Source organism: Stegostoma tigrinum, chromosome 1 (genome assembly GCF_030684315.1).
Source record: "Stegostoma tigrinum isolate sSteTig4 chromosome 1, sSteTig4.hap1, whole genome shotgun sequence".
Lineage (NCBI taxonomy): Eukaryota > Metazoa > Chordata > Chondrichthyes > Orectolobiformes > Stegostomatidae > Stegostoma > Stegostoma tigrinum.
Genome location: NC_081354.1, coordinates 56,092,856 through 56,111,202, shown reverse-complemented (window position 1 = coordinate 56,111,202; position 18,347 = coordinate 56,092,856). Strand labels below are relative to the sequence as shown.

Here is an 18,347-nt window from a genome sequence, read left to right as displayed (position 1 = left end):
AAGAAATTTTATTCTGGCAGCAAAAATGTAACAGATCTAAACGTAAAACAACAGAAATGCAGATACAAAGGAGCACAAGGTGTCTGCCAAATTAATGAAAGTAAAAGGGGAGGCTGCCATAGTCTTACCAAACCATTAGGCTGCTCTCTCATTAGAGACTGAGAGAGATGACTGGTGGTGGCAGTTTAATCTGAGGGTCACCACACCTCAGGTGAGGGGAGAGGTTCAGAATGACAGTCCTACATAGTAATCTCAGCAGGTGCTGAATTAATACATACCACAGAATATATAATTTTAAAACTTTCTTACTCTTCAATATTTCTAATTACCTAAAATAATGCAATTCTCTCTCAAGGACACACATTTTCAACAAGAAATATAATCAAGTGGCGCATTTATTAATAATGAATTAGTAAATATAATGAAGTAGGATAAGTGGACTACTTCACATGAAACGTTGCTTATGTTAAGCAAGTTGGTTTAAATTGAACTAAATAAAGCTTGTTTTATTTTCCATTGTTTGAGTCAACTTAATTTATAGTCTGCTAATAAAATTCAGTTTAGACACATAAAAATCCTTAGAAGATTACTTTGTTACTGGGAATTAAAAAGAGTATTCAATTGGCATGGATTGTTTCTGTTATAAACAGATTCATTCAGGATTTAAATATATGTCTTGATAATATCTCAAAACGTGCATGAAGCAAGAAATTACTATTGATATACTTCATTCACCCCAAATCTGTGCATCTGGTTTATTGTCTTTATTCATACTTTCTGACTTGATTTGTATTTCCAATGTCTGCATTTTTTAAATGCAAGCAATTTTGAAATATTGTTTTATGAGTGAATGTGATGGCATTCTACATGCCAAGTTATAGACAGAGTTAAGTTTGTTTTAGAAATGCAGCAGTGATTGAGTGTAGAATGGCAGTAAGACTGAAAAAACTTCCTTGTTACTTTCAAACAGACATGAAATATTTTATGCCCAATTGAACATGTAGATGATACTTTGATTTAAAATCTGAACCAAACGATGATACTTTTGATTATGCTAACCTCCATCACTTCAATCATATGTCAACACAGATTGAGAGTTCAGGAGCCACAATTTACAGCTCGAGACTTCTACCAACTGATCTAGAAATTGCACCACAGTCTTACTGTTGTGAAGTTTTAAAAAAAAAAACGACCAATAGGAACTTCAAACGTTTAGGGCTGCAGCTGTCAAACGCAAAATACTCGAGCAAAAATGGCTTAACATTTGAACTTGGAAGACCTATTATTCCAACCAAGCTCCACAAGCAACGGTGAATGCCGTATAAAAGTCATGAACAGACTTTTGGGAGGATAACAACATTTCGGTCATGGAGTGTGTGAAAGAAAATAGCTTCTCCCCATTTGGTAAAAACTCCAAAACAGAATAAAAGCAGAAAGTGCAGAAGACCCCCAGCAGGGCTGGCAGCATCAGTGAAGAAATAAAGAGGGTGCAAATATTTCCTCCCTTGAAATGACAAAGGTAGTGGAGGGCAAATAATTCGGCAAGTTGGCCTATAAGAAGCACTTTATCACCACCTCAGCAATTAGATGCTGGGTAAGAAGCTCCATAAGCAACCTTCTTGACTCACTACTGATTAAGACCCTTAAGTAATTAATCTGTGGTCATGTAAAGACCTCAATTTGCATTTATATTTCTGGTTACAATTAAAAGGAACCAGAACTTTTGGCAGAGTTGAAGAAACCAGCCATGATTCTCTGACCTTTACTCTTTACAATTTTGGTCACCTAGTGGTAATACAAGATTGCTTAACTGATCTGTAATAAACAGCTTAAAAGGCATTAGCTTGTACAACCACATTATCATCATATACTCTTTCCCACCACCCTCCACTAAGTTCATCTATGTTGTTTTGGGACACTGCCAAGTTTCACAACAGCATTGTGCCAAGTGGATGAAAAATAGGGTTAGAGCTGTTGCAAGTATCAGCTGAAGAAGGCCATCAAGATGGCAAAGGAATAAGTTGGTTGTTTCCCTTGGCACTACGACACATAAATGTTTACCTATCTTTTTTGAGAGGCACAGTTTGTAAAGAGTTTCACATCCGTTACTCCTAAAGGAAGGGTCAGAAGCTATTCTTATCTATAGGAACACAGATTAGCCTATAAAAAACTCATAGGAAATTCCACATTGATTGATTACAAACTATAAATATACTGAAAGTTCACATTTGGTCATAAATCACACTAAATTGAAATTACAAACATTATCTGTAATGCCAAGATAAACAACCTCTCCCACAAACACCAAAGAAATTCAATTTGGCCTGGAGACACATTCCACACAATGTAGGGGGTTGTTGGGGGGTGGGGGCAAAAGTTTGAGGTTAGGAAACTTGGGAGAACTCACTTCCCAAATGTCCTGCATTTTTTAAAACTGCAGGGCTCCTTCAATTTCTTTTCAGTTTTCTGTTCAGAGCCAGACTGAGTGACAAGCAAGAGACAAGCTGAAAAGGCAGCCTACTTCATAAGGTCACAGCCAAAATTGATTAGGACGGAGTGAAGTAGGAGAGAATAAGAGTAACAAGTTTAATAAATAGCTTGTTAGAGTTGGAAGAAGCACACCTCTATCTCCTGCCCCTTGTGAGGTTATGCAGTTTGGCAGGAAGAATCGAGGAGCTGATTATTATTTAAATGGAAAAAGACTGAAGAAAGTTATGGAAAATGGACCTGGGAGCCTGTCCATGAATCACAGAAAAAAAAACTAACATTCAAGATCAGCACGGAACATGGAAGGCATATGGCATGTTGAGGAGAGATAGTAGTCCAAGCGCAATATGAGGTGCTGTTCCTGCAACCTGGCATGTTGAGCTTTATTTCAAACGGAATTAAATGTAAAAGCAAGGAGGTTTTGCTAAAACTGTCTGAGGTACTAGACCACAGCTGAAGACTAGGAAGAGTCTGGGGTCTTATCTATGTAAAAGGCATGTAACAAAATCTCTGAACATGGTGATTAGGGATATCTTCAAACAGCATCTTATGGGGCTACTGAAGTGCAGTGCCAGTGTCCCCACCTCTGAACCAGAAGATTTGAGTGCACATCCCATGTGCTCCAGAGGTGTGTGATAACTTCTCTGAATGAATGGAATAGAAATAGCTTCAACTAGTGCCTTACGTGGGTTTTATGGTGAAGTAATAATATCCCAACCTCCAAGCCTGGAGGCCTGGTTTCAAACCCTACCTGCTCCAGAGGTCTGTGATAAAATCTCCAAGCAGTTTCTTTAGAAGAGGAATTCTACCAGTTGGATATTAATTGGCTCATAAAATTGTAAATCTTTGACACTTGGAACCCTTGCCACAATGCATAGCTGAGCAAATGTATCAATAGAAAAATGTCTATCTTGGAAGACGTTGTGGGGCAACGTTAGTGTCCCTACCCTTGGCCAAGAGGCATGGATTCAAGTTCCATCTGTTCCAGAGGTGCATCGTAACATGTTTGAGTAGGTTGATTAGACAATAGTAAGTTTAAAAGGAAGGAATGCTCTTGTGGTACATTAGCCATGGCTTTGTCTCTGGGCTGGAAGGTGTCCCCCATCTGCCCTGGAGGTGTTTCATAAAGTGTTTGAACTGATTCATTAAAATAACTATGCCATAAAGTCATTCTGCACAGGTACCAACCCTTCAGTCCAGCCAATCCATGCTGCACATAATCTCAAACTAAACTAGTTCCACCTGCCTGCTCCTGGCAAAAATATGGACTGTTCCATAAATATACATGAGGGCTTTTGTGTTGCAGTTGTAGATTCCTGAACTTGGTTGCTTTTTAAAAATCATACACAAATGTATTTGCTGGTTATAGTTGTATGAAGTTCAATTCTCTCTCTCTTTAAGTAAAGGCTTAGGTGTACTTCCTTCACTGCCTGGCTTTCCAAGTTCAAATGAGCACAAATTTCCTGACTTGGTGATGGGCTTGGAGACAGGACGACTGGAAAAATAGCGGGTATTTGAAACAGCCCCCAGTGCAATCGGAGCTGGAGACTTATTCCTGTTTTGGCAAGAATTATGAACAGCAACCTACTGCGAGGTGATGGACAACAAATTTAAATAATTAAGGCCACAACTGGGGCATTAAATTTAGCTCATAGCATTCTGTGACATTTCCCTCTATCAGCAACCACTCTACCCCCACTAAAAACATTATCTGCAGCAATGACCTGTGTGTCCATCATCATTCAATGTTTAAATAGACTTGCATATTTATACCACCACAAATGAAATATAAACAACTACTTCTGTTGATATTTTAATATTCAATTTGATTACAATTTCTAACTGCAAGCTAATGGATCAAAGCGATTTCATTAGTTAAAAAGGATGAAGGAGGAGGAGCAAATGTTTTTATACCAGATTTTTCTTAAATGTTCTGTCAGAATTAAAGGTAGATAAATTTATGAGATTGCTGTCTGTCAATAAGCCACATTTCTCTACTACTCATTGAGTGGTCTCTGTAGCAGTCTGAGCGATTTTGGACCTGATGCCCAGTGAATACAATAAGTAAGTAGGCCATGAATTCTGATTATTTGCATTGCCTCTATCTGCAGCTCAACTCAACCAGGGACTCTTAAATTAATGTGCATTGATGTTTCAACGTCATGCTTCACTAGAGGCAAAAGACCAGCTCAGGAGGAGCTTGACACTGCTTGCTGGAAGCAGAATCCCCATGTTAGAACACCTTTAGCTCCTGGGGGATGCCAACTGAAAAGTGGGCACAGTTCATGAGACATGACCTTCGTGCCTTGGGCACCATGATCTGAGAAACATAAATGAAAATTTACAAAGACTACTTAGGCTTTATTGGTACCACTTGCCTAATAGAGTCATAGAGTCAGTGATATACAGCACTGAAACAGAACCTTTGGTCCAACTCATATGTGCCAATAAATTATCCTTATAAATCTAGCCTATTCTATCCTTTTCTAGTTTCACAACATCTTTCCTATAGGAGGGAGACCAGAATTGCACACAGTATTCTATAAGTGCCTGAACCAATATCATGCACGGCAGAAACGTGAACTCCCAACTCCTACGCATAATGCACTGACCAATAAAGGCAAGAATACCAAGCGCCTTCTTCACTATCCTATCTACCTAACATAATGATTGTCTTATTTCAGGACCATCAGTGCCACAAGGTATTCTGGAAACTCTCAAGATCAGGGCATTGGCACCAGTTGGCTCTGGTCATCACGAGCTGGGATTCTCTGAATAGTATTCTAAATACATGCAGATACCACAGTGCTGTGATACAGATCACTACTGTCATGTGCCAGGTTAGGATACAACTCAAAGTTTCTTCATCCCAAGTAGAAATGCGATGTCCATATCACGGTTAACCACACGGTCTACTGAGATAAAAATCCAACAGTACTTGTTTTTATTAAATACCAGCTAGAATAACAATCTTACACCTTATGGGAAGCAAAAACTGAAAAATGCTGACTGGTTAGAGGCTGACATCGCTGTGATGGAATTAGTCAATGAAGCCAAGTGATCCCCTCACAATAGAAAAATCCAAGCAAAACTCAGAGCATGAAGAACTGCTCAAAGTTAGTTCAGCAGACAGCTAGGCGATTTGCCAGCAACTACTGCTCATAATCTTGCCAGAATATCCAGATGTCCTTTGGTAACAATGCTAGAGAGACATATGAAGGTAGCAACAGGTCCATCCAGAAGGAAAACAGATCCAGCAAAAACAAGCAGGAAAAATCATCACAAACTGTTTGATAGAGTTGGTGGACTCTACCTTGAACTATACTGTAGGGAAGACACTGCAATGGAGAAAACTCTAGACACCATAGAAAGTCTGACTATCGTGGAACAGCTGTGTACTGAATCCACAGCAGATGAGGTTACTAAAGCTACTGACCTCTTGCCATGAGCATAGCTCCAGCTGCTGATGCTATACTGCCTGAAGTCAATCACAAGAGGCCAGCACTCCTGCAACAACTACACTAATTTGCCAGTATCAGGGAGGGCTCAGGCATTGGCCCAGGATACACGTAATGCAAAGAATCTGACCCTATTAATGAATAAAGGTGACCCCAGCAATTGCAGCAATTATCACAGCATCTTGCTGCTGAGCATCATGGAAGGAATATTCAGCCATGCCTGTCTGAGATCCAAGACGAAGGTATACCAAGTCCTCCCTGGAGGTATGCTCTATCCTGATGATAACACATTAGCATTTCGTATCATGGAACACCTTCTTACGCAACTGCAAATAACTTAGTTTCAGCGCAAGCATGAGGAAGGAAAATGTCATGGTCCAGAATGTTGTTATACTGCCACTATCAGTGCTGAAAATATGGTAGTGGAAATTGTTGGTAGTTTTACATATTTATATTCCACAATTGGTACGTTGGCTCAGTGGTTAGCGCTGCTCCCTCACAGCACCAGGGACCCAGGTTTGATTCTAGCCTTGGATGACTGTGTGGAGTTTGCACATTCTCCCAGTGTCTGAATGGATTTCCTTTGGGTGCTCCGGTTTCCTCCGCAGTCCAAAGATGTGCAGGTTAGGTAGATTGGCTGTGCTATACTGTCTGTAATGAGTAGGAATGTACAGGCTAGTTGGATTAGCTATGGAAATGCAGGAATAGGATATGGGTCAGGGTCTGATTGGAATGTTCTTTGGAGGGTTAGTGCAGACTCATTGGGTCAAATGACCTCTTTCTGCACTGTAGGAATTCTATGATTCTAGTATTACAATTGGAGAGCCACTTGATGCTGAAATTAATGCACACATCAAAAGCTATAGCTGTTATGTCCAAGCTGAATAGAAGAATAGTAACTTGACTAAAAATACCCAGCTGCTAGTCTACCAGCACACCTCCATAGAAATAAGACATACGCAACATATAGTAAGCAGGAGAAAAGGCTGAACAGTTGCAAACATTGTGGTCTTAGAATTATCCTCAGCATTTCTTTGCAAAACAAGATTCCCAGTCCAGAGGTCCTGCAGTATGCTAAGCTCATCATCACAAATTCATTGCTAAGCCAGTGATGTCTGCACTAGCTTAGTCTGGTTTCTCATTTGGATGAGCACTTAATATCTAAAGTCCTTCTGTATGGTTGACGCGCCACTGGAACACAACCACTTGGATAAGCACACTTCAACTACAAGAACACCTGCATGCAAGTTACAAAGATGTCAGATACTGATACTGACAAATGGGAAGCAACGGCTGATTGGCATGACCTTTGGAGATTGCCCCTTTGAAAAAAACAAACAGAAATGAAAACTCAGCTGCCAACGAAGAGGACCAGGGAGAACACAGGCCAATGAATTGTGCACCTCCTCGTCTACTTTCTTCAGCAAATATAGCAGAGACTGCCACTCTAGAATGGGGCTTCTAAGTCCCAGCAGATGCTGCTCAATGGAGTTGATCATTATGGCATAAACCATTGTTTTACAAGACAGAAGGCTGCCAATAACATAAGAGATAACAAAGTGTGGAGCTGGACGAACACAGCAGGCCAAGCAGCATCTTAGGAGCACAAAAGCTGACATTTCGGGAGAAGGGTCTAGACCCGAAACGTCAGCTGTTGTGCTCCTAAGATGCTGCTTGGCCTGCTGTGTTCATTCCGCTCCACACTTTGTTATCTCAGATTCTCCAGCATCTGCAGTTCCCATTATCTCTGATGCCAATAACAATGTAGTTTCACACTGTGGTCAACATTAGTTTACAATGAATGAGCCTTAGGCTATTCAACATAAAAAGCGAAATACACAAATTCTGCCCAATAGATATACTGAGAGAAAAATTAGGGAACAAAGGGGTTTACACCCTATATTCTCAAGAGAGAGTCAGGAGGCAGAGCTGAGTATGGTGGCGATCACCAAGGAAAAGGTGCTAGTAAAACTAATTGGCCTGAAAGCAGATAAATCAGCTGGACCCTATGACCTTCACTCCAGAGATCTAAAGGAGATAGCTGAAGAGATAGTGGAAGCGTTAGTGGGGGTCTTTCAGAAATCGCTAGAGTCAGGGAGAGTCCCAGAGGACTGGAAAACTGCAAACATGACACCCCTGTTTAAAAAGGGAGTAAGGCAAAAGACGGAAAATTACAGACCGATTAGCCTAACCTCAATCGTAGGTAAGATTCGAGTCCATTATGAAGGATGAGATTACTGAATATTTCGAAGTGTATGGTAAAATAGGGCAAAGTCAGCATACTTTCATGAAAGAGAGGTCATGCCTGACAAATCTGCTGGAATTCTTCGAGGAAGTAATGAGCAGGGTAGACCAAGGAGAGCCAATGGATGTTATCTACCTGAACTTCAAGGCCTTTGATAAGGAGTTGCACAGGAGGATGTTAAGCAAGATATGGGCCAAGGTGCTAGCATGGATAGAAGATTGGCTGTCCGGCAGAAAGCAGAGAGTGGGGATCAAGAGGTCTTTCTCAGGATAGCAGCCAGTGATAAGTGGTGTTCTGCAAGGATCAGTGTTGGGGCCACAACTTTCCACTTCACATATTAATGATCTAGATGAAGGAACAGAGTATTCTGGCTAAGCCGACAGACACTACAAAGAAAGATGGAGGGACAGACAGTATTGAGGAGGTGAGTAGTTGCAGAAGGATTTGGACAGGTTAGGAGAATGGGCAAAGACGTGGTGGATGGAGTACAACGTGGGAAAATATGAGGTAATGTACTTTGGTAAGGAGGATAAAAGCATAGACAATTTTCCAAATGGGGAGAAAATTCAGAAGTCTGAAGTGCAAAGTGACTTGGGAGTTCTAGTCGAGGATTCTGTCAAGATAAACTTGCAGTTTGAGTCAGTAGTCAGAAAGGCAAAGGCAATGTTGGCATTTATTTTGAGAGGACCTGAATATAAAAGCAGGGATATACTACTGAGTCTTTATAAGGCCCTAGTCAGGCTACATTTGGAGTACTGTGTGCAGTTTTGAGCCCCATATCTCAGGAAGGATGCACTGGTCCTGGAGCAGGTTCACAGGAGGTTCACGAGAATGGTCCAGGAATGAGAATCTTAACATATGAGAAATGTTTGAGGACTCTGGAACTATACTCATTGGAGTTTAGGAGGATGGGGGTGGGGTTTAATTGAAACTTACTGAATGGCCCAGACAAAGTGGATGTTGGGGAGATGATTCCATTGGTAGGACAGACTAGGACTCGAGGGCACAGCCTTAGAGTGAAAGGAAGGCCTTTTAGAACAGAGAGAAGGAGAAACTTCTTCAACCAGAGAATGGTGAATCAATGAAATAATTGACTTAAGACTGAGATAGATAGGTTTTTGATTAATCAAGGGGATCAAGGGTTATGGGGAGAAAGCAGAAGAATGGGGTTGAGGAACTTATCAGCCATGTTTGAATGGCAAAGCAGACTTGATGGGCCGAATCGCCCAATTTCTGCTCCTGTGTCTTATGGGCTTATGGTCTTCTGGTCAATTTTGTCAGATTGAGTGAACAGTTTTGTTTAAAATGTAATATCGCCAACAATTTTCTCAGCATAGAACTTTAACGCCAGTTGGCTCAAAAACAAAATGACTTTTGGTGCTGCTCAATGCCTGTAGAAAGTGGACGGAGTTCCAGAGTATAATTTCACTTGAAGAAGCTCAAGCAAAATGTAGCTTTAATTCTTGGAGCACAGACCATAGCAGTAGAATAGTTGGCTCTGGATAAGGTAGCCATTACTACATTATTCAACTTGAAAAGTCTAGAATGGAAGCAAGTATGAGTGAGATCAGCAGTGGCAGATGATTTGAAGATAAGGAGTTGTAAGTTTCAGAGACAGATTTTTAAGTGAAGTGATCACAAGGCCATCTTTAAACTTAGGACAGAGAAACATTAATATTACATAAATAATATGATGCTCATGATATATACAATGATGGAAGGGAGATTAGGCAGGTTAGGGAACTCCACCTCTAACTTATAATATTCAGCAAGGTCTATTTGTAGACCTCTTTCTTTCAGGGCAACTATTTAGGATATTTGCTGGACTGATGATTTAACTTCTTGGAGTGCTACTGGTCCCTCCAACTAACTGGACATACCTCCTTTACAAGGCAGGAGTGCAGACGTCAAGGACGTAGGTACGTACTTATTGGAGTGTGAGAATTAATACATTATCTGCACAGGATGGATACAAAATACAAAAGATGGTGGCAAATATTCCCTCCTACAAAATATGTAAGAAGTGAAAGACTTTCCTCTTTCATCTCCTCTAAGTGTGGAGAGACAATATGATGAGAAGTGATAGCTACACAATATAGGAAGTCAACTCAGAACTGTAAATTCCATTTCATTACGCAGCAATGTGCCCCCACAGTAGAAAAGCTTGTGAATCTTCTTTCAGCTATGACTCACCTAGCCTGACAGATGTCATCCTTTATTCTGGGCAGCCACTAACAATGAAAATAAATTCAATGCAGAGAAATGCAAGTGCTTTACACAGGGATTTAAAAAAAAATCCAGGAAGGCACTGTTACTTGAACGAAAAGAAAACACTGTGAATGATATATGACAAGACATCTGGAAGGGTTCAGAACAACATTGCAGCTGTTGTAGGATACAGATTAAAGCAATCAAAACTGAGGGTGCTAAGAGATTGAATTGTAAGAAATAACTGCATACATTGTGGGCATTCTCACTGGCCAAGTGCAACAAAGACAGATATTCTTGCTGATTTTAGAATTTTGTGGGAAGCTAGGCAAGAGGTTTCTGGGCCCCTTGCCGAGACATTTCTATCATCGACAGCCATGGATGAAGTGCTGGAAGACTGGAGATTGTCTAATGAGGTGCCATGATTTAAGAAAGGCTTTAAGGAAAAGCGAGGGAACTATAGACCAGTGAGCCTTACATCAGTGGTGGGTAAGTTGGAGAGGATTCTGTGGGACAGCATTTACATGCATTTTGAAAGGCAAGGACTGATTAGGGATAGTCAACATGACTTTGTGCATCGGAAATAGTGTCTCACTAATTTGACTGAATTGTTTGAAGAGGTGACAAAGAAGATTGAAGGGGGAAGAGCAGTACATGTTGTCTACATGGACTTCAGCAAAGCATTCATCAAGGTTCCACGTGGTACAGCCATTAGTAAAGTTAGATCACATGGGATCCAGAGGAGTTAGCCAATTGGCTAAAATGACTTGAAGGTCAGAAACAGAGGGTGGTGGTGCAGCGGTGTTTTGAACTGGAGGCTTGTGACCAGCAGTGTGCCACAAGGTTCAGTGCTGGGTCCACTGCTTTACGTCATGCATATAAATGATTTGGATGTGAACATAGGATATACGGTTAGTAAGTTTGCAAGATGACACCAAAATAGGTGGTGTCGCAGACGGCAAAGAAGATTATCTCAGAGTAAAATGGGACCTTAATCAGATGGGCCAATGGGCTTAGGAGTGGCAGATGGAGTTTTATTTAGATAAATGTGAAGTGTTGCATTTTGATAAGGCAAATCAGGACAGGACTTACACAGTTAATGTAGGGCCCTAGGACATGTTGCCAAACAAAGAGGCATGGGGTGCAGGTTCATAGTTCCTTGAAAGTGGAGTCACAGTGAAGACGACAATTTTTGGCATGCTTGTCTTCATTCACCTTTAATTTGATTATAGGGGTTGGGATATCATGTTGCAGTTGCATAGGACATTGAGACCACTTTTGGGACACTGTACAATTTTGGTTGCCCTCCCTAGAAAGGATGTTGTTAAACTTGAGGGGGCATGGAAAAGATTTACAAGGATGTTGTTGAGACCGAAATATTTGAGATTATAGGGACAGCTGAATAGACTCGGGCTTTTATCTCTGGAGCATAGGAGATCAAGGGTTATGGGGATAAGGCAGGAACAGGATACCGATTGTGGATGATCATCCTTGATCATAATGAATGGTGGTGCTGGCTCGAAGGGCCGAATGGCCGACTCCTGCACCTATTGTCTATTAAGACTGAGGGCTGACCTTAGAGGTTTATAAAATCAAGCGCACATATAGGGTGAATAGCCAAGGTCTTTTTCCAAGGGTGGGGAAGTCCAACGCTACAGGATGTAAGATTTAAGGTGAGAGGGGAAAGATTTTAAAAAGGGGCTAATGGGTAACTTTTTTGACACAGAGGGTGGTGTGTGTCTGGAGCGACCTGCCAGAGGAAGTGGTGGAGGCTGGTACAATTACAACATTTAAAATTTGAATAGAGGGATATGGGCCAAATGCTGGCAAATGGGACTAGGCCAGATTGGGATGTATGTTCGGCACGGATGAGCTGGATTGAAGGGTCAGTTTCTGTGTTGTATGACTTTGTGACTATGCCTCTGCAGTTCTAAACAGACTAGAAAATGTCACCTTTGACAAAGAATTTCACCTTGTTCAGACACTAGAATATGGAGAACATGTCTGTGTCTGGGTGTTAAATTCAAAAATATTCAAATGCCAGCTCCATCATTTAAGGAGAGCATGCAAGAGTGCGGGCAGCAGAGAACAGAAGAAAGCTAATGGATACCACAGAAAGGGAAAGGACTGAATGTAATGGAAGGTTATCATCAAATTTTTATTCCCTTTCCCGCATGGCAGCCAGCTAGATTGAGAGATTACTTGACTTCCAGGTAGGAAAGCCAACAAAAGACTGTCACAACCAGGGACACCGACACAAAGAGAAAGATTGTGGGTCACGGGAGAGGGTTGGGCAAAGTCAACTGGTTTCAAGGCAGGAGATGTGGGGTCATGGGCTGGAGAAAACAGACAGCTCAATGGAGCAAACAGGAGTCCCCACGAATTGAAGGAGTTTTCTTGAGGGTTGGAGGGGGACACACCCACTCCTGGAAAAACTCAAGCAGATCAAGCATACTTGCAGAGAGAGAAACAGGGTGATGAAATGGACTGGCCAGTTCTGACAATATGTTTACAATGCTTCTTTCTCCATAGATGCTGCCAGGCATGCTGATTATTTCCAGCACTTTTTATTACAAACAACCAGCATCACCAATAATTTTGCTTTTGCATGTACTAGTCAGATCTTGGACTATTTTCATCTCACTGTCACACATACAGTTAAGGATGATAATTAAATAACTCATGTAGTATTTCAAATGAATATTACTTTTTCCTCAAGTACTTGTGAATGGTGTTGGTTTTATCTGCAGCCAATCTTCACAGTTTTGGTTGACAACTGAAATGGGAGGCAATCTGATCTTCCTGAAGGTTCTATCCCCAGCAGAATCACTGTGCTGAATCAGTAACAAGAGACAATAGATCAAGACTGACAAGGCAAAATTAGAAGTTTATCTCAGACAGAGGAAACAAAGTCTTGAATGTCTTAAGCTAATATGGTGGATGTGAAAAGTACATTAGAAAGTCAATTTGATCTTCAAAAAGGAAGTCTATAAAAGAAAACAGAGATCAGCAAGGAAGTGGAACTGAAGGAGACAATGCCAGTTGGTGATTTAGAAATAGTCAGGTGGACTGAATGGGGTTCTTTGGTATTGCAAGCATCAGGATTTTATAATGGTAATCACTACAGGATAAACATGAATGTGCAGATGGCTCTCTCTCTTTAGGGCCACTTAATCATCAACAAATACCGCTGAGCTCCTGCTATTCCTTAACAAAATAACCAGCCACGTCATTTAAAAGCTATAAGGAAATAGCAGGAAAGTAGGTCCAATTAAGGAAATTATTTCAAAATTCTGCAACAATGGGTGAAATAGCCCCCTTCTGCACTGTAGCAAATGGAATTAAAGCAGCTATTTTGTTTTTAAACCAACAACTTTGACATTTTAAACAACTTTGGAAATGCTGCCCAGAATCTTGCAGTCTCTGTCCCCAATGGATCAATATGTCAATCCATGGAACATGGTAACTTCTGTATCTTGTTCTGACTGAAAATATAATGACAAGTGAAATTTTGGCCACCCTCAAAACACGTTTCATTAGGGAAAACAGTGCTATTGGTAACTTCCCTTTCAAAACATGCTTCCTTAAATATATAAACTTTGGTAGGATAGTAGCCTGGACATTAAAATATTTTTGAATCAATTGAAATAAAGCTGCAAAGACGAAAAATTTTAGAAAGTCAAAAATTGCTGGGAATACAGAGATGATTTTTTCACATATGTGCAAGTTAAAAATATGAATTAGGAGCCACTTTCAGAATTGAAAGCCTAAAGAAATACTACCATTGTGGTAAATAAAAGGAAGGAAAAAATTTCCAGATGCAGAGTGGAAATTCATGTGGTTGAGTGAACTAGATTAGAAAAATAAAGAAAAAATTCCAAAATGCAAAGATAACTTAAATGAGGCAGTGGAATTATTTTTTCGAAAACTAAAAAGCATGGGCAAACAACAATGGTAAAGAACAACAAAATGTGGATCATTCACCCAATCTACAAGATCCAATATCTGTGTTGGTGCTGGAAGTTTAATACATGTTAAGTGTGGGTAGGAGTCCTTTCCTCCTGACTTGTTTCTCAACCGTTCTTCCATCTAACAGTTCCTGCTTATCCTCCCAGAGAAAAATACAATTCCAACACCACATGTATATCTACTATGTAAGGGGATTAGCATCTGGTGAGTATTAGACATCTGACACACTCTTCAGACCCTCATGCTTTCACACACAGTTCGTAAATGTTATGATTCAATCTTATTCCAGACATGAAGAACATAACATTCTTGTCACTTCAACTAAGTATATAGCTTTAAGACCAGCAATGCTCATTTAAAGTTAAAACATCGACTTGAACTTCACCCACTGACTAGTGAGTAAAATGACACAAGGCAGTCAAATGCCTTGTGTCATTTGGATGGTATGACTGTACAAACTGAATTCTGCTCTATTTCTGAGAATGTCAACAGAAATATGCATGGAGTGCAATAGTAAACAAGTGTTGGAAGAACAGACCTCCAAAAAGTTCCTCAGCTTGACACCTTGTCAAACAAAAATAGGTGCAGCTTGAGAAACAAAACAATTGAATAGGGAACACCTGGGTCATCATGTTCAAAACTATCAAATGAGGCAAATGATGCAGGACTGATCATATGTCTTGCCCTGGCCATCACTATTCGTGGCAGCTACTTGTCGAAGTTTTTAAACAATTTGCTTTATGAGAAGCTATTCATCCACCTCTGACAAGAACCGGTGAATAAGCATTTCAGCCAATACAAAGACAAGGACAGTGAAAGAACTTCCTGAAAGGAAAGGGAATATTTCAAACTTATTAAAATATCATGACATAATTAAATTTGCACAACAAAATAGTGAAAGCAGTTTTAAGATTTGAAATAAAGACATAACTGATTTGGTCACAGCATGAACATTTCTGATATTCAGCTGCTTTTCTATCTGCAATATGAAGAAAGAACACAAGGAAAAGAAGGTAACTATTATAAAGGGATGAGAAAATGAATGGCAGCTTAACAGTATTGATTGACATTGACTGAAATATGGTTATATACATGGACTTACCATGGTCTTTACTATCTGCTGTTGCAACATGGTTACCATTTTCCAAATGCCCTTCACCATCTGAATTTGGCTTATCAGCAGATAATTTCTGCAAAAGTGAATCAGAGACGATGAATTTTCTACAGCTGCTAACAAAAAACAACTCTACTGATTTACTCCAAATGAAATCTTTGGGATTGATCTCTTCTTGTTCCAATGCACAGCATAGCTTGGGAGTAATTTTCCTGGTTGGTATTTCTAGTAAAGTTTCTGTGGATTCTTTAAAAGTCACTGCAGGAATAGGGCTCCTGAGTACTCATCAGAAAATGGCAAACACCTCATTGCACTGGGCCACAGAGCTTTCAAGATTTACGAGTTGACCGTGTCAGGAACACAACTTTCATTCAGGCCTTAGACAGCTTTTGGGAGGGCAGGGTGGGGGTAACAGTGCAAGGGACAGGGTTGAGGACAGAATCAATTTACACCATAAGGTCCCATTTCTCGAACTCAATCAGCTTAGGAATAAAGGCAATGAGACATAGAATAGACAGCTGTGGATGGAGAATGGACAACTGGATGGGGATCAGAAGTGGGAGGGTACTTAAAAAGAGTAAGGGCCCTGGCGAGTGGAGGTTTTCAAAAAGAAAGTTGAAGATTTATTTTAGAAGTTCAGGCTGCCCTGTCTCCTCTTTCAACAAAGCTCAGAGGGGCAATTTTCGCTCTCCCCATTGGCAAATAGAAGCTGAATTTACCAGTGGCTCATGCAGGAACAGAAAGGAAGCATTAAAAGGAATTCCCTGATTGTCTCAGAATCCCCTGAAAATTAGATCCTTTTCCATAACATAAATTACCACCTTACTTCCTTTTCAAAAATAGTTCCTCCTATTCCACGACAGAATCCAGGCCTACTTCCCCAGGTGTTTCCACACCTAAAATTGATGTGGCAGGTATGCATGGTTCTGCTCAACTTTCTGGTTCCAGAGCCCCACTGGTTGCATTCATGAGAGTCCTGGTCTGGAATTCTACATCCTTGTCCATATTCCATTTTACATCACTAACATAAAAACACTAACATTCACAAGCAAATATACAAGGGCAGGCCAGGATCTGGCACTGTATATTCCAGTATAATAAAGCTATCTGCTCCTCTCCACCAGGAGTTCAAATGAGGATGACTTGATTATTAGTCTCCTTTGCAGCTCTCTGCCTGTCTACTTCAACGCCAGCACAATCTGTACTAAGAACATAATGTGCATGACATGAAGCTGATGTGTTAGGAGTTTATCGATACACTATTATATGATATATCTTGCTGGCAGATTCTGAATTCACGTAGCAACCTATTAGGTAAGGATAAGAATTAGAAACTCCCCTAATCTCATTGTCTATTTGAACGCTAGATGCATGGAAGCCAATTTAGCATTCACGTCACCTTCAAGTCAAATCCACCAATTTAGCTTAGACTAGAGGTAGTTTGAGCTGGATTTTCCTATATACTGCCATGCAGTACATTTATCTATTAAACTATGGAGGAATTCCCAATGGGGGGGTATGCTGATGAAACCACAGTTTTCCATTCAGGTTTACATGAGACTGTCCTTTTTGATAATCTCCTGAAATCAGCAGCTGTGCAAAGAAATTACAGGAATCACAAGTACAGTTCACATTATCCATTGGACATATGGATAAGAAATAACATGTTCCTTTTGAGGCACATTTGACAGAACCAAAACAATACATTCAATTTAAAGAAACTACACATGGGTAAAATAAAGGAGCAGGAAAGGCCCCACATCTATTAAGCTTCCATGATCCAGACATACTGCAGCCACACACGAAACCACTGACCCCACCCCTCTAATCACACAATCTCCTTTTGAGAGAAAACAGAAAAGATAAACTCAAAAAGGTCAATTTAGGAAAATACTGGGATATTACTCTGTGACTCCCTTAGGCAAAATTCCAGGAGATACTGCTGTAACCTATAAATCCTTCTAATCCCAGCTAACTCATGACATGCTCTTTATAACTGGAGGTGCCCTCCTCTTCAAAGAGCTCATCCAGATCCCTTCTGAATGGTATTTATCATACACAATTCAGTCATCTGTTCAATAAGGAACAGTTCACCTGATTTAAATCAATTAAGTGAAATTCTGGTAAGTAAAGGAAACTAATTGAAGATCGTCCCCACCAGGTTGACACCTCTGGGTTTATCCAGGCACTATTTAATTTCTAGGTGATAGAAACAAAACAATAACCGTCTCAACATGAAGCCCTGTGGGATGGAACTAATGACTATTCTTGTATCAACCTACTAGCAGTGAAAACTCTCAGTTGATCTACCTATGACAGTATTAGACACCCTTTCCAACTGCTATAAATGCAAGATTTTATTGAAGGCTTCTGGAAAGCAGAATATTGTGCTATCACACGTCAAGATTATTATCACCCTTATTTTATTGCATAGTATTTAAAGTACAGGCACTTTAGCCTAACAGATACAAGTATGTGTTTCATTCTGCACATAAGCTTCTGCTCACCCTTTATTTAACCCCATTAATATTCTCCCTGATCTATCATTTTAATTATTTACTGTTCCTACTTCTGGGCTCCACCAAGCAGAAACATCTTTATGCACATCCTAATAAACCTTTTAGGAATCTTAAAGGCCTGTATTGACTCACCCTTCTCTCTCTTTTCTTGAGAAAAGAGCTACACCCTGATCGATCGATCCTCACATCTGTGACTTCTCAGTTCTGGTATCATTTTCGTGAAGCTTTGTCAAGTCTTCTCCAGGAACATGGCCCCATTTTGTCAGGAGTTGTGCAGGCTAGGTGGATTAGTCATGGTAAATGTGGCATAACCGAGATAGGGTGGGGGGGGGGGGGGTCGGATCTGG

At 40.4% G+C, this 18,347-nt stretch overlaps 1 protein-coding gene across 3 annotated transcripts in view; it reads right to left on the bottom strand.

Annotated features, from left to right (window-relative positions):
- The window catches only part of afap1 (actin filament associated protein 1), a 294,973-nt gene that overhangs the window by 67,152 nt on the left and 209,474 nt on the right, over nt 1-18,347 (bottom strand). For all 3 annotated transcript variants that reach the window (XM_048546338.2, XM_048546346.2, XM_048546355.2), the window contains exon 8: nt 15,470-15,557. In XM_048546338.2, coding sequence (XP_048402295.1) covers nt 15,470-15,557 — 88 coding nt within the window. The remainder of the gene's footprint in view (nt 1-15,469; nt 15,558-18,347) is intronic.